The sequence below is a fragment of the Sitophilus oryzae genome, unplaced genomic scaffold (genome assembly GCF_002938485.1).
Source record: "Sitophilus oryzae breed Bouriz unplaced genomic scaffold, Soryzae_2.0 scaffold_466_pilon_pilon, whole genome shotgun sequence".
In the NCBI taxonomy this organism is placed as follows: Eukaryota; Metazoa; Arthropoda; class Insecta; order Coleoptera; family Curculionidae; genus Sitophilus; species Sitophilus oryzae.
In genome coordinates this window covers 439,018-462,219 of record NW_022147047.1, presented here as the reverse complement: position 1 = coordinate 462,219, position 23,202 = coordinate 439,018, and the positions used below count along the sequence as shown (strand labels likewise).

At 33.5% G+C, this 23,202-nt stretch overlaps 1 protein-coding gene across 1 annotated transcript in view; it reads left to right on the top strand.

Annotated features, from left to right (window-relative positions):
- The window catches only part of LOC115886027, a 29,734-nt gene extending 8,641 nt beyond the window's left edge, over positions 1 to 21,093 (top strand). Inside the window, exon 4 of the mRNA XM_030905057.1 lies at positions 20,574 to 21,093. Within this exon, the coding sequence (XP_030760917.1) occupies positions 20,574 to 21,093 (520 nt within the window). The remainder of the gene's footprint in view (positions 1 to 20,573) is intronic.
- The last annotated feature ends 2,109 nt before the right edge of the window (positions 21,094 to 23,202 follow it).

Here is a 23,202-nt window from a genome sequence, read left to right as displayed (position 1 = left end):
CGAATGGGAGAAAGTGTTTTCTGCGATCGGTAATTGGATTTCTTCGGAGTTTATTTTATTCAGTTAAGAGTCAGGGGAAGTATTTTTTCCTTTTCGGTGTTTATAAACAGGGGGGAGTTTGGAGACGGATGAATATATAAGCGATCATGTCATTTGATTCTGAAGGTAGGGGAGAGGATAAAAAATGAACTAAATAATGGTATCTTCTTCAACTGACATTGTCCTTAATTTTGAAAATTTACAAGAAACCTATCACTAACTGTTATCAATAAAACTGTGGATCAGGGAAAAGCACAAAATCCCTCTTTAGAATTTTGACTTATATGTCATGAAATGAAAGTAAAAGAAGCGGCCCCTTGAGTTTGTTCGCGCACTAAATTTATGATATCCATTCTGAAAATACAGTCTACGTATTTTGATCGTCAAAAAAGTTGAAGAATTTAGGAATTTAACAAGTGGTTAACTTTAACCGTGAATAATTTTTGAAGGAGTAGGTTTATCGAAAAATTGTAAGAGATCTTTTTGTAGAGCGTTTAATTCTGTAATGAATATGTGATTGTCGTGGCTACACTGAGAAAAAGGATCTCTCAGTCGAAATGAATATGACTTTGACGCAAAAGATTGGCGCTTTTCAATAGGTCCAAGAACGACGTTTCTTTGCCCAAAGCATTAACTATCTTTTCATTAGCTTTAAAAAATTACTTTAGAGAATAGAAGAATCTATCTGTCCAAAGTATTTCACTCTTAACCCAAAATGAATATGCAAAGAAGTTCTTGCTACAAGAACAATAGCCTCTTTGATTCATGCAAAAATTCTTGATTGAAAAGGGACATTTCTTGATTAAAGAGACACTTTTCTTAAACCAATAGCGAATACTATTGACTCAACTAAAATTTATTTTGATCTAAGAAAAGTCTATACATCATATACAGGCATATTACGAGGTATAATATTTTTGGATAAATTTAGGTTTTCCTGGTCTGTAGTAAGTAAAGTGATATTATTTTCCTCGATAGTAGTTATTTCTGCTTCTTCACTCCTTGGTAGTTTTTGGGGTGGTTCATCACTCTACAAATTACAAAGAAATGTTACATCACGATTGATCAAAGTAAAGCAAATAAATTATTAATTTTTTAATACGACGATTTGAAATTCTAAAATTTTTGTAATTATTTGCATAAAAAAATCGATACCTATATTATTATTCTATCTATAGTCACGCATGCATTATCTAAACAGGTGCATTAGGCAAATGTCTCTTACCTTCAAATATAGCAAATAAATGCTCTAATTTCCATTTTTTCAGAAACTCCTTTAAAGAATCCATATATCCTAAAATTTGTCCATAAAAAATGAGAAATGCATGTTAATAACGATCACTAATTTGTTATACGATATGCGTTTACAAAAGCAAATTATACAAAATTCCAAGTGAAAAGTTCCAAGCAACAAAACCCGTGCGTGCTATGATGTGCGACCTATGAAATGTGACGTACGACTAATCGGACTGCCGACTGATTGTATATACGGTCCTTTGTCATCGTCTTTGCGTGTCGTTATTATTTTTCATCAAAAGAGTATTAAGCTATTGGAAAAATGGCCATGTTTCTCGAATGAAGTACTTCCTAGTGTATTTTTCGAGAGAACAAGATCGAGAGAAAAAAATATTTGCATTAAATTTGGATTTTAGAAATGACTTAAGACTCAAGTCCTTTTTAATACTGACGACCTGTTGCAGCTCTGACAAAAAATGACACTCTGAATAGAATGACGTATCATATGGCAACTTTTGACAGTTTCGCTATGATCTATATGATAAATTGTAACATGCGGGTCATAATGACAATTTGAATCGAAATACTAAGTGGGTGGTATCCAATTGTTCGTAAAAAATGCCTTTTTCGAAGGTGCTAATGAGCCACCCTTGTTCCATTTCAAAAAATGAGATATGATTAAAAATATTTGTCATTTTTTTAACCGACCGCAAGACACGAAAAACATTAGAAGATCAAATCTATTTTTTCAAGGCTCATTGATTAAAAATTAGTAGTTTAACACAGCCATGGCACTCAGATTGAAATTTAAAATACGATTTATTTTTAACGTATAAAGTTGGCATATGATATGCCATTCTATTCAGAGTGTCATTTTCTATCAAATAAAGTTAAAAAATACCGAGGGTGCCATTTAAAAACCAAAAGTTGTAGTCAAAAAGGAGACCTTAGCTTAAAATTCTTTTGCGAGTATTTTTGTAAAAAAAAATAAATTCACAAAATACTGAAAAAAAAGAAGAGAAACAGGAAACTGTATTACCCCGGCCGGCGGAAAAAATAAATAATTCTTTCAGATAAGCCCTGGGGCTCAGCCAACCGAGATATGTATGAATTTCTGGTCGGCTGCATGCAGGCACATCTGCGGCCAACTTCAAAGCGCCAGAGAGATATGGCAACGCCGCGAATCGTAGCGAGAGATACGAAAAAGGAGAAATCTGCATGTGGTATTCGTCTTGTCGGTTTTTCTCTATTTAAGATTTTATGGCTTTTCGGAGGCATATCACGTTAAGATTTCACGAGTGAAGGAAAGAGACTTCTTAATTGACATAGCAATTTGTATATTCCGTGTAACACTTATAGCCCGCATCATCTGGGATTTTTATATGAATTCCCTTGGTAAAATTTGATTTCGATTATAGTTCTTGATATATATTGAATTATATGAGTTTTAGACTTTGTGAAGGCTCTTGACTCGATATATCCTAAGACAAAAACGCCGTAAATGTATATTTTTTTACCGAGTAATTTTATACAGGTGCGGACGAAAAGTTATTATTCTTAAAACCAGTTAAAAATATGTAGGTGGCGCCCTCTACCAGTAGGAGTTATATTGACATCAAAATCAAATTTCTCATGTCAAAAAACTACCAGACACCAATTTTCATTCAAGCATTGACGTTACTTCAGAAATTATTTGAAAAAAATCGAAATAAAAATGAAACTTCTACATCCTGTATCCGTTGCCCGCGTTGGCAAACAACAGGAAATATGGTCTGACGTATGGGGAAAATATGGAATGGGAAACGTAAATAGCAATAGTGAACGCTTATTAACAACATGCGCAGAGTATAATCTTTGCATCACCAACACGTGGTTCATGTTGAAGGACAAGTTTAAAGGTACCTGGAAACATCCTAGATCAGGCCACTGGCATCAATTGGACCACATAATCGTTCGAAGGACGCATCTAAAAGATGTTAGGCTCACAAAAGCCGAATGCGGCACTGACCACCGACGTGTAATTCCAAAAATGAAAATCCAGTTAAAACCCAAACATTCACACTGTAAGAAGCAAAACAACATGACCAGATTGAACGTACGGGGTCTAGAGAACAACAATACCGCCTATGCCCTCCGGGAAGCCATCAAGGAATCACTTCCACCGATAACTTCAATCTCAATCTTGGAAGCTGAACAAGGCTGGACACAATTAAGGGATGCGATTCATAAAACCAGCGAAGCTGTACTGGGAAAGTCGAACAAAAAGAAACAACCAGACTGGTTTAACGAAAATCAACCGCATATACAGGCTTTGTTGGAACAAAAGCATAGAGCACATCAAGCAGTCACTGCAAATCCGCATAATTCAAGACTGGTAGACAACTTTTAAGCAAGCAACAACACGCATCGAAGAGAACTGCGCCAAGTAAAGGATGACTGGTGGTCACAAAAAGCGAATCAGATTCAAGAGTACGCCACGCATCACGATTATCGTAAATTCTTCGAGGCTGTAAAAGAAGTATACGGTCCAACTAAGAAGGTAAGCTGTCCAATCATAGCACAAAATGTCGAACTTCTAAAAGAGGAAGAACAAATCAGAAATCGCTGGAAAGAACATTACAGCCATATCCTTAACCAAGAAAATAACCCCAATATAGAAGCACTAAACACAATACCTCAGTATAACAGCCTCGATGTGTTAAACATCCCAATAACAGAACAGGAAATAAAGACCTCCCCAAAACTGCTTAAAAACAACAAATCAGCTGGCTGTGACGCGATTCCGGCGGAAATTTATAAGTGTGTAATTAAAGAACTTATTGGTCATCTTAAGGCTCTCTTCGATGTCGTATGGGAAAGTGGAGAGGTACCTCAGGACTTTCGCAACGCGAATATAGTGAATATATTTAAGAACAAAAGAAGTGCATCAGACTGCAGAAATTACCGGGGAATTTCACTATTGGCTATCGGCGGAAAAATTCTTGCAAAAATAATGTCAAACCGCCTGCACCCATATATAGAAAAAATCCTTCCAGAATCGCAAACGGGTTTTCGTACCAACCGCGGCACCGTCGATTCCATATTTTCCATCCGTCAACTACAGGAAAAAGTAAAAGAGCAGCAGTCTAAACTTTATGTTGCATTTATTCATCGATCTAACAAAAGCCTTCGACTCTGTGAACAGAGTTGCGCTTTGGGCAATTATGAAAAAGTTCGGAGTACCCAACAAATTTCTTACAGTGTGTAAAAGCCTCCATAACAACAACAAGTCAAGAGTGTCACATCATGGATCACTGAGTGACTCATTCCTAACAAATACAGGAGTTAGGCAGGGATGTGTCTTTCATGGCAGCGCTCTCCATTATAGTGGACATCAAACTGCAGGAGAGAGGATTGGGCATTAGATACAGATACGACGGCGGTCTGTTCAACATAAAAAGACTCAGGGCAAAAATATGTACAAAATTCATCACAGAACTTCAATACGCTGACGACTGCGCTCTAGTTGCAAACACGGTACAACAATTACAAGAAATGTTGAACACATATACCTGGGCATACGAGGCTTTTGGCCTTAAGCTAAACATCGACAAAACTAAAATCATGTGTACTCCCCCGGAAGATCACAACAATGCTATAAAAATCGGAGAAGAACTATTGGAATATGTGGCGGAATTCAATTACCTTGGCAGTTTGATTTCGGAAAAGGCCAATATTGACTCCGAAATTCAACACAGGATTAGTAGCGCCTCAAAAGCATTCTGGAAATTAAAAGACAGGGTTTTCTACAATCATGACTTGAGTACAAAAACAAAACTTGCAGTGTACCAAGCAATTATAATCCCCACTATGTTATATGGGAGTGAAACCTGGGTGCCGTACCGCCGACACATTAACGCATTGAACAAGTTGCATGTCTCAAACGTATCGGTCCTTGAAAAAACTAACTGCGAGAGTATTGAAGTCATGGTTACAAAATCCCGCTTAATATGGACTGGTCACGTATGCAGAATGTAAGAAAACCGCATACCAAAACCTCTACTTTACGGTGAGCTTGGTAGACGGTAAGAGGAGGCCGGGTGGACAACTGAAAAGGTACAAGGACATTTTCCACGAAAACTTAAAAGGGCTTAACATGCAGAATGAGTGGGAAAAACCAGCTCACAATAGAACTCAATGGAGAAGAGTTGTAAACTCAGTTAACAGTGACAACCAAAAAGTAACGAGGCAACAAAGCAATGTTTTTTGAATGTCCGGAGTGCGGTAAGCAGATAACATCACGTACCGGGCTTTTCAGTCACAGAAAAGCTCATGAAAGAAAACGCCTTGCGTGACCATCTTCTTTATGTGTGTCGAATACTCGTCAGCGAGTAACGGCTGTTATGTTATGTAATCTCCGAAACCAATCATTTTAGGACATACATTTATACGAACTTTTTTACTTATTTTTGTCTGTCGAATTCTCCGGAATACAGTTCGGACCACCCTGTATATTATTAGACAAATTGGACTGCTTGAACCTGATGAAACATTTTCCTAATTTAGAACTAATTTATATTTAATTTATACCGACAAAAATAATATTTTCCTATGCACCATAAAAAACGCAAACACCCAGTTCGTTTCATTAAAAATATATACAAAATATGCTCATGCAAAACGCGCGCTGCTCGTAAAAACCGGCTGAAAAATGAGCGAAAACTACCGTAGAGGGAGGAGGAAAAGGCAGTTGTATAAACAGTCCTAGAAAATAGAGCTGTATAGAGCTATACGGCGACGTTTGAGAGTTTTATGAAAATTTTAGAGCGAGCGACGCTTCAAGACAGACTGGTAAATAGCACTACGAATAAATTACGTAAATATAACAAAGGATTACAAGAAAAATAAAGAGATGAGGAGACAAAAAATCGCTTTTGCCAGTAAAAAAGTCAAATTTATGACATAAAATTAAGAAAGACTGAAAATATTTATTATAGAGGGTGGTTCGAGTTGTATTCGGGAAACCTTGGTAGAATATTCTGTAGATACAAATAAGTAAAAAAGTTCCTGTACAATGTAAAGGGTAATAATGGTAATCGGAAAATGTGATACTTTAACAACAGCAAAAATATGACGTCAATCAAAATAAATAATAACCATCTATCAAAGAACGAAATAGAAATTGTATTACCATAGAAACATCTGTTAATTTTTTGGACTTTCAACCAAATTTTCAAATTCCAAAATTTGAAAAAATTCAAAAAATATGAAAAAATTCAAGCTAATTTTCATATTTTTTGTAATTTTCTCAAAAACGGTATGGAAATTTGAAAAAGTATAAACGGGATTAACCATTACAGAAGAAGCAAAAATTTTTATGAAGAATGCATTTTTCTAAAAATGTGTTAATAATAAAAAAGCTTTTCCTCTTGTAAAGACAATCTGGGGACATACTGTAAAATAACTCCACTCACCGATTTTTTTTCTTCGCAAATGGTCCATCTAGTATTTAGTGTATTTTTCTCTCTTGTAAAAAAACGCCACCGCGCATACTTTTTGAGAAAAAAATGTTTTTCCGAAGCTAATTTCCAACCGCTAAAATTTTGAGAACCACTGGATCTTTTCTGGATTTTCTTTCTTGTAAATTTAATTTACTAAGTACCATATTATCAACAAATTATATTTTTTAACTAAAAACTAAAAAAAAATCCAAATTTTCAATTTTTTTCGCGAAAAAACCTCATAATCGTGTTTCTGGGGTCGAAATATACTATCCCTAATATGTTTGCATTTATTTAAGACTGTATATTGACAAACTATAGTTACGCTCGTTGAATTACACACTTTATGTCAGTTTAATAATATAATATATTAAAAATTGGCGCCGGGAGGCACGTATAGCCGCCCATTTACCAATACTAAAATATGTTAATAAAAAGTTGGTAGGCAATTCTTTTAGTAGGTTTTTGGTAGGCGTTTCAATGTAAAGGAATTAAAAAAAAATTATTTCAAAAACTGCGACTTTGACTGATTTTGATGTTATTACAAATTTTGTTGCAAATATTATTTCTAATTTTAAATTGAGAACCGCGTTTCGCTAGCTACTGTAATTTTGGAGTAACGATTTTTTAAAATTTTTAACCCCTTCCCATACCCCCTTACCAACCCCCCATCCCCACCAAAAACTAATGGCCAGATTCTCGGGTGCCACAGTATTTTTGTGCCAAATTTGGTTAAGAATAAGTTATCAATTTTAATAAGTTCCTTAAAAAGTTTCAAATAAATTTTTATATAAAATATAACCGGGAACTTTTATTTGTTCTTAAAATGTACATGGGATTTTCTATGTTCCGGTTATCGATGCTACAGTCGGTATATCATCATATACGTCTGAACTTCGCTAATAAACTTTGTTTAATAAATAAGTGGCAACCTAAGATTTTTTTGTTTAGATTGCAGTGAGTTTGTGTATCTTTGTTATCTCCAATTTTCACTAATGTTTGCTTATTTATAGTATTTTTTGGAACTAATTATTATTGTATTCTTTTGTATTTCATTATTCATTAAGCTGTAGGTAAGCACCAGACCGAAACAGAGTCACACAAAACTCAATAACAACCTATTCAAAATAACCACCGTGCGTGAAATTGAAAAAAAACACCCTATTGAAGCTGCAAACATGAATCAGGCTTAAACGAAAATGACGTTTACGCCACAAAACAAATCCTTCTTGTTATTAGCAGTATAATCTTACCAACAGAGAGGGACACTAACGTATATTATAATAACCTCATTAATTTTGTCATCAATAAGTATATTAATCTAAAATCCTAAAATTCTACAAGAATTATAATTCATTAACGATCCAATATATTTCTGTAGTCCATCCAATATATTTCTGTGCCAATATTACAATTTTAAATAAAAAAGACAGTGTTACCAACAAATATGTTACAATTCCTACTATTAAACTTACGCATTTCTTCCGCAGTGTAAATAACAAATTCGAAAAACCAGCTGAATATCAAGCTGGCATGCGTACGATAATGGTCGTGAGTCACGTCACATTTTACTTTTGTCCCTTTGGATCCCTTAAATCTGGGATCCCTTCGGCGATACGCGACAGTTTCATGGAAACGCTAGGTAAAATGGGGAGTAATAAAGCTTTTAAGTAAGTGAAACCCGAAGATTGTGGGAAAAGGTCCTGATGATGCCTCGCTGTGATGTGGGCATATCGACCAGATTTCTATGGTGACATTCAGCAGGGAAAAATGTATGTGTACTATTATAATTATTATGCGGAAATGCGTTGTTTCACCACTATGCAGTGATCTTCTTCCCGACCTTTGACACAGATCAATGAATAATATCTATTCTTATGAACTTAATATCGTTATGGTCAATGAATTCGAAAATTAAAAAAAAATGTCAATAAAGCATAAAAACGACCACTAAACCAAACCAAACCCTAAAAAAATAACCAAACCAAACCAAAAGTATATAAAAAGTTGAGAATATTATGGAAAACTTCGAAATATTGAAGGTTTTCCATTACACCGCCCTTATGATAAATTTCCGCGGAAAAAATTATAAAGAAATGTTATGCAAATTATTAATCAAACAAAAATATGTAGTTTTTATCTTCCTATCACATTTCGGCCCTTTTAAACGCGGAAAAATCAATGAAAATGATTGTGATAAAAGTATATTTTCGAATAAAAATTAGTTCACATCGTTATATTAGGTAAATGTTTTTACGTTATTCTATAATGAAAAAAAAAACTATTAAAAACACCGTAAAGTTTTAATTTTTAGTTAATAATAGAAAACTTAAAAATACGAGTTCTCTCAAAAACAATGAATTTCCGCGGCAAAAATCAAATTATGCAGTGCTAGTTTTCTTGTATAGAATCATCCGATAAATCGATATTCTATGTAACTGATTTCGTCTAAACGAAACTTGAGCCGAAACTATTTTTGACACGTATAACCGTCAAAACACGTATATAGCGTCAAAATTATTATTGGCAACAATAACGTCAATTTGACATTAAATATTGAATTTGAAGGTAGAATGTTTGTTATTCTAATCAGAACCATATTATTTTTTTGACTAATTTAGTATTTTTCTATTTCTCATAACTCCAGAACAAATTCGTATAAATCATTCAAAATGAACAATTTGCTTCATTTTAAGGAGTTCTTTAAAAACTTTCAAATACATTTTTCTGTAAAATAAAATGGGCAAAACTTATTCATTATTTTTAAAATTTACATGGGATTTCCTATGTCCAGGTCGGCGATGCAGCACACTGCATAATGTTTTTTTTTTGGCATCAATAATAATTAATTATTCATAACATTAATCAAAATTTAAAAATTATTTTCGTTAGATTGTCCTGGAATTTTTACTTTCTTTCCATTTTCTACACCTTTATTTTATTACCCCTAAAATCCATGGAAATAGATTCGAACAAATCTACACGGTAGCCATAAAAAAGAGAATCACTACCCGTACGACGTATTGTCGGCGTCCCCGACGCAAGTTTCCGGTCTCCCGATTAGGGGGAGGTTAATAAGTTACGATAATGGCCCTCCTCCTCCACAAAACTGCCTCCTTCCCCTTACTCCGGCCCTGATTTATTCTTCCTTATCGTGTTAGAAGCGATGGATCGAGTTTAGACCAGATAAAACTTATTTAGGAGCAGTGAGTGTCGTTGTATGGATAGAGTTGGAGACATCAAAGTGGAAGAATCTAAGCGTGGGGGGTCCAGAGATGGTTTTGATTAGGTTTAGTTAAGAATATACAGGGTAATTTACAGCCATGAGACGTTAATTGTTTATGGAGAACAGGTGATTTTTTTGAAAATTTGGATTTTTGCATAAGGAACCAAATTTTGAATGTGGAATACAGGACCTAGTGAGATGGGATAGACAAAGAAAAAGACAATGGTTCGCAGACGTAAAACGTATATAAGAAAACTGGCTACCACGCCTAGTTCTTGAAGGGAAACCCGTTGGTAAAAGACAGCCGGGAAGACCATCTCCCAAGAACTCCTACAGAGGCAACGTTACAACTAACAGATCGAAGTGCTGAATGATAATGATCTCAAATATATCACAATGATACATATAAGAGTCTGGAGGTAAAAATAATTTCAATGTTCATTGTAAAGAGATTTTTATGTTAATCATATGGTATACATGCACACCCTTACCACTAAGTGTTATATAAGTTTATTAAAATTCTTTACATGTCCACACCAAAAAAAGCACACACTAATCCCTTATTCATGAGCTTCGCCCGCAAAACAAGTCCCAAAAACTCCGGTCCCGCACGCATTTTAAAACCCTTAGTATCGGACTCCGTACATTCCAAAGGGTCGGAAACACAGCATCCGTTCCTTCTAACCCTTATGGGCCTATATGGGCTGTCCCTACATGCGTTTCGATTGATTTTTTGCCACCCCTCTCCAAGTTGCCAGCCCTTCCTTCGTTGCCAAGGTCCGCGTGTTCTATTCGGGGCCCTTCGCATTAGCTTTCTAATCAAATCCGATATTTCACCGTTGGTTTTTGTCTCGATGTTTTTTTCTGATGGTTTCCGAAATGACAGATGGCGGGAGATATGCTCCTAAGGGAGTTAATATGGAATTGATTGGTGAAGACCTCCTGTTGTTTAAGAAATGAGTGCCATTTATCGTGAGGGATTAGGATATTGCCTGATATTGGAGCTGGTTTATATTTTTATATTTTTTATATCAATGTAAAAAGTATTGTTAGCAACAAATCTTAAGCTTCATTCAGAACCTCGCAATTAGTGGTTTCCATTACAGCTTATACTTTTTAATTTACAATCATTCACAATGTTCAAAAAACACAATTGAAATTGAATTGTGTTGTGTGAACACTGTGTGTGAATTGAATAGAATATCCTAGCAATAGCTTGCGTTAGTCAGTTGTATCCATAGAGAAAGCCTATTATTTAGCTTATAAAACAATCAACTTTTGATTTATAACCACAATTTCTCTTGACGGAAGATAATCAAAGGCGAAAGTGACATTTGTCGCAAATTTTGAAGTATAATTAATGGAAAAGTTAAAAGTTTGATAACTTTTTTCTGCTAATTGAAAATGTCTACCACTAATTTTGACGTTCTGCATGTAACAATAATAAACAAAAATAAAAAGTATTTTAAACCAAAAAATATTATTTGTTATGTGAGTATTGGTTGCATACTATTCACTCAAATCCAATGCATTGACTTTTCCACTTTAAAAATGAACATGTTTAGCAAAATATCGTATGATCGAAAAAAAAACGGCGTCCAGTTGGTTGGGAAATGACAATCGACAACATTTCCTATATAAATTTATATATAAAACGACATCCGTCTTCATTTCATAGCCATCGCTGACGCCAGTTTTTTTCGATTATACGGTAGCATTTCAGTTAAGTTTGGCGCTATTTCAGTTAAAATAATAGCATGGTATATTCTTCCACTATTTCCAGTGTTGTGATATTTATTAGAATGTCTTTTCTGTCTACTAGTCGTTTTACATTCCTTTAGTTTTTGCTAAATTCATTTTGAGGCCTACTTTATTGCTGGCTGTATTTAGTTCGTTAATTTGTTCTTATACTTCTTCAGGGCTATTATTGGCAATTAGGACTATGTCATCAGCGAATCTTAGATGGTTAAGATATTCTTCATCTATTTTTAATCCTTTGTTGGTCCAGTCCAGTTGAAGACTTCTTCTAGTGTTGCTGTAAACAGCTTTGGGGATACCGCGTCTCCCTGTCACACCCCTTTGCTAGTTGGGAATTCTGGGGTTGTTTTATATATTATTACTCTTGCTTTGACTTCTTTGTATATATTGGCGAGACTTTTTATAGAAGGCCTGTCAATACCTTGTTTCGCTAGGGTTTCTATTATTGCCTTAGGATATAGCCTTTTCAAAGTCTAAAAAGGCCATGGCTGGTGGAAGTTCGTATTCTTTTGTTCGAAAACCTGCTTGTTCTCGTGGTTGTCCAGCGTCTAGCATGTTTTGTATTCTGTTGTTTATTATTTTTGTGAATATCTTGTATGCTGCTTGTAGTAGGCTTATTGGTCTATAGTTTCTGATGTCTTCTTTGCTGCCTTTCTTATGAATTAGAATTATGTTGGCGCTATTCCAATCTTGCGGTTGATATGTTTTCTCCTTAGACAGCTGGTGTATATATTTATAGGACATATTGACCGTTTATAATATCCAGAATGAAGCAAATCAATTAGATAAATATAAGCCTAACAATAAGAACTTCTTTAAGATACTAAGGATATATATATATATATATATATATATATATATATATATATATATATATATATATATATATATATATATATATATATATATATATATATATATATATATATATATATATATATATATATATATATATATATATATATATATATATATATATATATATATATATATATTCAATTTTGCTTTTCTATTATTAAACGTGACATTGTTTTTTTTTACTTGAATTCCTTCCGCTACGCTGTTATGTGTTTGTTAGATAATACAGCTTCGCTACAAAAAGTATAATTTTTACTCCTAATGAAATAATTTTTCGAAATGCGATACAAAGCAACCATTATTGCCTACATTGAATTCTTAACTGTTTTACTAACCTTGTATGAAAGCTCTTGGTGCTCTTGTGTCTCTCTTCAGAGGTTTTAGATAGATCTTAAATTGTATCCTGCGGTACTATGTGGGTTTAATAGCTCTATTTTATGGTTTCGGCGAATGCATAACTAACTTTTTAATTGACTCGTTTCCACTTTAGAATTATTTACGAGTGGCAAGTACGTTATTTCAAGTTTTTCTGAAGTTTTAATTAAAATAATGCTAATAAGAAAATTTAAAAAAACAAAAATAATTCTTACTTAGTTGACTCTGAATGATCGACAGATATAAAATGAATGTTAAAAAAAATGTTTGTATGTCAGAATATTAGTTTAAAAGCTTAATATGACGGTCAGGATATAGGCTGTAATTTATTTAGCCAAATGAATATGGGGTAAAAAGGAGTGGCAACATTTATATAGGAAACATTAATTTTTGATCCAATTTTGAGTAAACTCGACTTGGTAGTATTAACGCCTCAGTTAGCGAGCGTCTCCTTTTTGATGTTAAGGCTAACCTGTAAAATGCTGTAATTTTAGTGGTCCATGAGTTGTCTGATCATCTTGCCAAGCGCCCTGTCCATTGCCATTTAAGGGATTTGATTCTGTGGATGACATCTATTACCTGGGTCTTTTGACGTATCTACTCTATTCTTTTACGGTCTTTCTTGGTTATTCCCGGCATATTTCGTACCACTGAGCCTTGTGCGACCTGCATTCCTGCATGTCCGTTTTAAGTGTCCATGTTTCGTATGACTTTCGGTCATGACTGGTAGTACACATTGGCCGAATGTACACATTGGTCGAATGTTTTTTTCTTTAGATAAAGTGGCATTCTAATAAAGAACTATTGGAATATGTAGCGGAATTCAATTACCTCGGCACACAGTGCTTCGTCCCATGGACAAAAATCGAGAAAAAAATTAAAATTTACTAATACCTGAATATGTAATTTTATACTTATAGCAATGTTCAACCATCCTGTATATTATTTTTCATAAACAGCGCATTTTTTGTTAGCAAATATTTTCACTAAAAATAAATTTTGCGATCATTGTCTTATCAGTGAAAAGAATAACATTCATAGTAGTTCTGTATATTATGGAGTTAAACGGTACGTACTTAATTGAAAGCCACTATGGAAATTGTTAAACAAGGTATGTACTTTAAATTTATTTCTAAATAAGTTCGTGATTGTTTAGTTTTTATTTATTTTTTAAGATGATTCTTAAATGGGTATAAAAATTTTACGTTTTCAAACTTCAAAGAAGTATTTAAAAAAAACATATCAAAACATATCGTATTTATTGAATATTTTTGTTGTCATATTCATACACTTTTAATTTTTGTATAGTTCACCTGCGTCTGCTTGCGACGAACTTTATTTTATAAAACTTTTCAGATGGAGTAAAATTGATAAGCAATGCCGATCTGGTTAATACGTGGCTTGATCATAAGGACAGGAACTCAAAATTATTTGTATTTCAAAAAATGCGTTCTTTATTAGATATTGATGAACCTTCCAGTCAAATGAGACACCACTTGTGCCTGAAAAAGCCCACATGTTGGAGCGAAACGTCGCATAAAAAAAGTTTCCATCTTTCAATTTATTATAAAACCGCATACCCAAGAAAACGAAAAAATAATATATGGATGTGATCTATTAAAGAGGTAACTATTAACATCCGAACCCTTCATACCAACAAAAAGGACAGTAACAACGCGAAAAAGTAACATATTAGAAAATTATGTACAGAAATATCTTATATGTGAGGATACTTCATCTACCTATGATTTGGATACTATAAATTTGGAAGATTCTGTCAGCAGTGATTCTTCTGAATCAGAGTAGTTACGATCTATGCATTTTGTTGTCCTAAAGTAAATATAGTATCTTAATTTTTTTTTAATTAAATATAACATTAATTTTTCTTTTTCTTAAAGAAAAACAGGGATTTATTTAATACTTACACCGTTTTCATACTATAAATTATTATTTCCTTAGATGGAACACAGTTCCAACATTTTTATTATTTATAAGATTTTTTTTCATAAACGTGGGACTAAGAACCTCATCATTTAGTACAATGAGAGTACTCATCATTTGTGTCAAATAAACCTAGTTTGAATAAATTGCCTACAATAAAAGAGAAGTTTTGCATTTTTGTCCTCTAGAGCCATATGTTCGAAGCACTGTGCGGCAGTTTGATTTCGGAAAAGACCAATATCGACTCTGAAATTCAGCACAGGATTAGCAGCGCCTCAAGAGCATTTGGAAATTAAAAGACATAGTTTTCTACAATCATGACTTGAGCACAAAAATGAAACTTGCAGTGTACCGAGCAATAATAATCCCCACCATGTTATATGGAAGCGAAACCTGTGTGCCGTATACAGCCGACACATTAACGCCTTAAACAAGTTGCAACAGAGACGCCTTGACAACTCTTAAGAATCAAATGGTTCCATCATGTCTCAAACCGTATCGGCTCTTGAAAAAGCTAACTGCGAGAGTATTGAAGAAATGGTTACAAAATCCCGCCTAAGATGGGCTGGTCACGTGTGGAGAATGCAAGAAAACCGCCTACCAACATCTCTGCTTTACAGTGAGCTTGTAGACGGTAAGAGGAAACCGGGTAGACAACTCAAAAGGTACAAGGATATTTTTCATGAGAACTTAAAGGGAATAAACATGCAGAATCAGTGGGAAGAAGCAGCGCACAATATAGAACGCAATGGAGAAGAATTGGAAACTCAGTTAACAGCGACAACCAAAAAGTAAAGAGTCAACAGAGGAATGAGATTTTTGAATGTCCGGAGTGCGGAAGAGAGATAACATCAGGTATAGGGGCTTTTCATTCGCAGAAAAGCTCATGAAAGAAAACGTCTTGCATAACCATCTTCTGATGCGTGTCAAATACTCGTCAGCGAGTAATAGCAGTAGTATTCTAGATTTGAATATGATTGAGTTTCTTCTATAAGTACTCCATGCTAACTTAACTTTTTCTGTTGATTTCTGGTAGTAAAGATCCCGAGCTGTGTATTAGTTGTCCCAAATATGTATATTCTTCTAGTATTTTTAGTGTTGGTTATTTATTAAAAAGTCTTGTAGATGGAATATAAAAATGAAACTACTTCAAACAAGAGTCGATAATTTATGTCGTTCATAGCTGACATTATTCATTATCAAAACGCCAAATGGGTAAAAACACTGTCATTCATGAAATACAAAAGAGATATTAGGCCCTAAACGATACATCTACCTCACAAAAGACCTAATACCCACTCTGGATAAACAAAAAAGCTCCCCCGTCATCGGCCTTTTAATAGTTATAAACCAAAATAATGTCATTATTTTGGCGGAGACTCGTCAGTCACTAACTACTCGCTCGCACACAGGCACAGGACGATTTGTTGTCACTTTTGGCAGGGAAATTTTGTCCCGACTCGTATACACGCCGAGGGCTATTAATCAAATGTTAATTATAATGGCATCACCCTTTCCTGTTACACTTGTCTGATTTTCGATGTATACAGGGTGGTTTAAAAAACATGTGCCATCTTTCATGGGGAAATTGCTCACGTAAAAATAAGATTTATTTTTCATATCAACATAGATCCGTTTCTGCTTCGTTTCGTGGCTACAGGGTGTTACAGTCTTAATATTTTTTCGATGTAATATAATTTTCCTCCAAAAAAAATTTTGGGGGTAAAAGTTACTATAAATGGGACATATTTTAAAGCTAAAATGTGTGTTTATATATTCACCAGGGACGTACATATGGGTTATCACAGGAATATTTCTCTAAAAAAGCATGCATATTTTGTCGATTTCGTCCTCCTTGATGAGATAAACACAATCTTATTAATTTTTTTATCGAAGTCTAATAGGAACCTTTAAAAATTTTTAATATCATTAACTTGTGAACCTTTTAAATAAGCACTCATTGATTCCTTATCAAAAAATATGAAAAAAGTTCCTATAAACATGGGTTAGGAAAGCATAGTTTTAGAGACACAGGATGTTAATTTTTTTTTAAATTTTTTATAATGTTTTTTTGTAATTATCTTAAATACCATTATTTTTTAATTCAAAATTGCTGTAGGTTGGACTAATAGTAATTACAACTAATAGAAATAAGATTTAATAATGAATTAGGTAAAATATATGATTTATTAATTTTATTTTTATTAATAATTGTGATTAATAAAATTCCGTTTATCTCATCAAGGAGAAATTCGACAAAATACCCAGAAATATTTTTTATCTCATCAAGGAGAAATTCGACAAAATACCCAGAAATATTTTTTAATTAGCATTAATCGGCCTACACGATTTTGATATCAAAAGAAAAAAGTCAGTGGCGCACATGTTTTTTTTTTCAAAAATATTCCAGTGATAACCCATTTGCACGCCCCTGATGAATTTATCGACACTTTTAGTATTAAAATATGTAGCACTTATAGTAACTTTTACCCTCAAAAATTCATTCGAATCACTAAAAGTACTTGGAAGAAAATTATAATAAATCGAAACATTATTAAGATTTTAACACCCTCTAGATACGAAACAAAGCAGAATCGGTAATATGTTGATATGAAAAATAAAATTTATTTTTATTTTTTTACGTGAGGAATCTCCCCACGAGAGATAGCACATGAAACACCCTGTAGGTATATACGGGAAAAAAATATTTATACTTCCGAAATAGTCCAAATAATACACGATATTTATTAATTTATTAATTATTTTTACGAATTATTTTCGTCTGTGTACTTAACAGTTTTTTTTTGTAGATTTATGGTTCCCCCCACTCCCTTTTTTGCATTTCCCCACTCCCTGGCCCCCTCTGTCGCGTTTCCTGGCAATTACTTTGGCTCATTTCGGTGCGTTCTAATAAGGGAAGGTGACTGGGCGAAAATCTTTTAAAATAAAATTTTCATCAACTGTTACCATTAATCACTCTGGCGCGTTGCCGACGAATTTTCGAAAAAAAGCACAACAACGCTCATTTTGTTGCTGATAGGGACGTTTTTTGGAGGTTTATGGATTGTTTTATAGTTAAAAAACGGTATAATTTTAGCAATTTTTCTATACCGGGTGCGTCTCGAAAATGGCTCACCCATATAACTTTTCTTATTTTTTCCGATAAAAAACAAGATTTGGTATGTTTGTATATGACATAAATTAGGATTGATTGGCATATTCAATTGAATCGGTTATTTGGGAAAAGGGTCAACTCGAAAATTTTCAAAATTCCGTTTTTATCGGCTTTCGAATGTAACACTCTAGACGCATGTTCTGTGTGAAAACGAGCCAGCTCTTGATATAGTATCCTAATAATTTTAGGTAGTGTATAATACAATCATTATGAAAACGGGGCATCTCTGGGAGGTGTCCCAAAAAAGTTCTTTCTTTGCGTAGCATTGGCAAGGGGGTTCCCAAAGAAAATAAGGAAAGAGTTTTGCAGTTAATCAGTATTATGAGTTTACCTTTGATTGTAAAGAACCCAGCGTTGTAATCGCAAAACCGTACATCGATAACGTGTTGGAGGAGCGCTTTCTTCTTGCAAAGACTATGCAGAATGATACTCCACCTCTGGTCCTTCCTAACTGTCAAAACAACCCAGCGTATCAAGGAAAAATATCTATCAATGAGAAAAAATTCAATGACCTGAAAAAACTTCTTCAATATATCCCAGAAAACTTTAAAGCATTTTACGATGAGATCCACCACGATGAGAGTCACCAGAGGAAGGATATTAATGTGTTTCCGAAGGATTTTTTTGTTCAGTGTTTTTTGTAGTTTAAGTTTTTGTATCATTAACAAAGCAATAATATTTTTGTTAAAATATGTCAGTTTTGTTTGGTTTGTGGGTTTTTTTCGTTGGTTCATTTTGGAAACGGGTCATCTCAAAACTAAAAAAGGATAAATTTCAAACACCCTGTATATCACAAACTAAAATGTTTAGGTTAATCTAGTAACTCTTACCCCCTATTATCATAAAAGAAATTTAAAACAACATTTTTCTGAAAAATAAAATGTCTCTCCTGTAAAATTTGAAAAAGTGGACATGCCACCTTTCCCAAATGACCTATTCAATTATTTTTTGGTTACTTCCTGTTTCACCGGAAATTACTACAACTTTTGATTTTTAAATGGTACCTTCGGTATGTTTCTACTCTATTCGATAGAAAATGAAACTCTGAATAAAATGACATATAGTGGACCTTGATGATTTTTTTAAATGGAATACTAGCATATTTATTGCATTTTTTACGAATTCAGATCATTTTATATAACACCTAAGATATGAATACTCCATATTTTGATAGTTTGAGAGATATTAAAATAAAATAAAAAATATGAATTTTTCAGCCCTTCGGAAAAATTATTAAAAATACAAGAACTGTCCTGAAATCAAAACTATATTAGGTATTTACTTTAGATAGTCTGTACTTACTTTTGCTATAAATATGAAAATCGTAAATTATACAGAATGTTCAAATATTTGCTACAACTTTTAAAATATAAAATAATTTTTCCTCGATTTTTAAATGGAACACCCTGTATATTATTTTTTTTCAATAGACGGAGAATTAAAAATGAACATTTTTGTATTTAGAGTATTTCAAAATTTCGCAGATATTTGCGGTTTTATATTTCATATGCCATTTTCCACAGTAAATTTTTATCAAAGCCACCCATTGATTTTCTCTCGTATTTTACTATTGAAAGCGCCATATGAAATAATACTGCGCGTATCTGCGAAACCTTTCAAAATTTTGAAATACTCTAAATACAAAAATGTTCATTTTTAACTCTCCATCTAATAAAAAAATAATATACAGGGTGTTCCATTTAAAATAACAAATAAAAATTATTTTATATTTTAGAAAGTTTGTATGTAGAATATTGAACATCCTGTATGATATACGATTACCATATTTATAACAATGTAAGAACAGACTATCTAATGTAAATACCTAATATTTATTTTTGATTTCAGAACAGTTCTTGTATTTTTAATAATTTTTTTAAGATGGGCTGAAAAATACATATTTTATTTTACTTTTAATATCTCTGAAACTATATGCAATTATATACAGGGTGTTCCATTTAAAAAAAAAATCATTCAGGTCCACTCACACTTTTTTGAGCCACCCTATAAAAGTTAAAATATTTTCCTGAAATACATCCTGGTACATACTTTAGGTTTGCACTTAAACAAAATTCTCAAGTTTTTTATTCTAGGAGCTACAGATGCCTGACGCACTATTGCCGGACCCTGTATATGTAAACTTTTGACATTTTCGTTTTAAAAAAAATCGTATTTTAAATTTCTATATAGAGTGCCATGGCTGTGTTAAAAACCCTAATTTGTAATCAAGAAGCCTTGGAAAATTATATTTGATATTAATGTTTTTCGTGTCTTGTTCTGGCCGGTTAAAATATGCCCACATCGTATTTTTAATCATATCTCAATTTTTTCAAATGGAACAACGGTGGCTCATTAGCATATTTGGAAAAAACATTTTTTTACGAATACTTTTAATTTTATATAACACAAAAACTAAATGGTACTCCATATTTGGTTACTTTCCTCTATAACTTTTGTACGTTCTTTTTCTGCATTTATATTACAGTAGAACTTGGGAAATAGCAGCATTGGAGCAGGGAAGAGTAGATTATAGGTATACAAGGCTTATAGAATACATATATAGTAATGCCACCACAACTGTAAAACTTCACGAAACAACAGGTAAAATTGAGGTAGGCAGAGGAGTTCGACAAGGGGATACTATTTCGCCTAAACTTTTTACAGCTGTCCTGGAATACGCAATGAAATCACTCTCTTGGAAGAATAGGGGCATAAATATCGATGGTGAATGGTTGACACACCTCAGATTCACAGATGACATCGTCCTTGTCTCAGATAACATCGGAGATTCAAAGCAGATGCTCGAAGAATTAGTGCAGGCCTCATTAAAAGTCGGTCTCCGGATAAATACGAGTAAAACTCAAATAATGACAAACTTAGTGCTGACACAGAACATCAGAATAGGTGACGCCGACATAAAAGAAACACATATATACAAATATCTCGGGCACGAAATACAAAAATCGGAAAGAACAACCAAACACACGAGATACAGCGCAGAATAGGTTTGGGTTGGGCTGCTTTTGGTAAACTGCGGAAGACCTTTAAAAATGTTATACCCATATGCTTGAAGAGGAAAGTTTATGAACAATGCGTCTTGCCGGTAATTACATATGGAACGGAAACTCTAACATTAACGAAAAAGTCAGCAGAAAATTTAAGAGTAGCCCAGAGAGCCATGGAGAGGGCCACGCTTGGAATAACTAAAAGAGACAAAATTCCTAATAACACTATCAGACAAAAAACCAAAATTAAAGACATAGTGGAACACGTAACTCGAATGAAATGGAGATGGGTAGGTTATGTGGGGAGAACATCTAAAGACAGGTGGACTAGAAGATTGTTAGAATGGCGACCTCGAGCAGATAAACGTAGCAGAGGCAGACCACCGACACGCTGGACCGATGATGTAAAGAGGATTGCTGGAAATTGGATGATGACGGCCCAAAATCGAGAGACATGGAGAAATATGGAGGAGGCCTACGTTCAGCAGTGGACAACGATGGCTACATGATGATGATGATGATGAGAACTTGGGTACATATCGAAACAGCTAGCACCGAATTAACGGAGGTGTCCGCATTACTGGAATATTTTTTATAATGCTATTGTTTGGTATTTTTATTGTTACAACCCCGTGATAGAGACAATTTATTTTTCTCCTTAAGTTCATTCACAATTTTTTTTTATTTCATACCTGATCCTTCAATGAATTCACCACAAAACACCTTGATGTCTATTTATAGCTTCCAAACCAAAACAAACTAATACAATATATTACGCTTTTTAGCAAGAGTCGTTTAGTTGACAAATTATACTATTTTTATTTACAAATTATACTATTCCTAATCTTAAATTGAAAACCGCGTTTCGCTAGCTACTGTAATTTTGGATTAAAAAAGTATAAAAAAGACTCAAAGGCTTGTCTACTTTTCTACTTTTTTAATTTAATTCAGGTCTCTTTGAGAAGAATGGACGCCTTCTTTAAATTTTGTAATTTTGGAGTTACGATTTTTAAAAATGTTTAACCCGCTCCCATACCCCCTTACCAACCCCCCACCCCCACCAAAAACTAATGGCCATATTCTCGGGTGCCACAGTATTTTTGTGCCAAATTTGGTTAATTCGGTTGAGCGGTTTTTGAGTTATCGTGTTACAGACGGACAGACAGACACCATGAAAATTTTTTGTATTTAGGTCATTTATGACCCAAATAACTCATTTTGAGTGAAATTAAAACAAACTTTTTTTTGCCGATCTTAACAGCCTACCTATTGGTATGATCATAAAATAATTAACTAGAAAGAAGTGTCAACTCTGTGTTAAATCGCGGAAACACGATACGCCACCGAAAGCCTTCGTTGTCGTCTGGAGAACTAATTTTCAATTGACAGGTTGACATGATGGCTTCATTTTTATTTCCGTTTCCGGTTATTCAATGGCGGGCACCCCTTTCAATTTAAATGTATTTTGTACTCTTTCTTATCATAAATAAAACAAAATAAAAATGTATTCAAACATATTTATTTGAAATATGAGACAACGTGACTAAATAAATATAAAAAATAAAGAATTGAATGATTTCTATATCAATTACTTAATTATATGCAGTTTTAACGTAAATTAGTAAGGTATAAGCATGACTTATAGTAATTTGTAAATAAATACACGTATTCACAGCCTTCAGAAACAGAAAACGGGGGCAGGAACATGACAACGGGAGCCTTATACCAAACCAAACCAAACCTGAAAACAGAAAAACAATTTTTTTATACTAAAATTAACAATGTAAAAATATCAATATAGGTATAAACTATTTAAAAAAAGCTCCATTATTCCCAGAGAAACCTGGTTTATAAATCCAAAAGAAGCAAAAAGAGACTTTTAGTCGGATAATAATCGTAAGATTGTATCAGTCAGATTTATTGTATTATTGACAATAAATCGCACATACTGGGGATAACTAATGTTGGCTATAGCTAAAAATGATCTTATCTTGCTGTAAATTGTTACCATTTTCAAAAAAATCGACGATCATAAACATATAACAAATTTTTCTTGCATCTAAAAACTATAGAAGTAGTGTTTATTTACTACCTATTTTTAATATACAT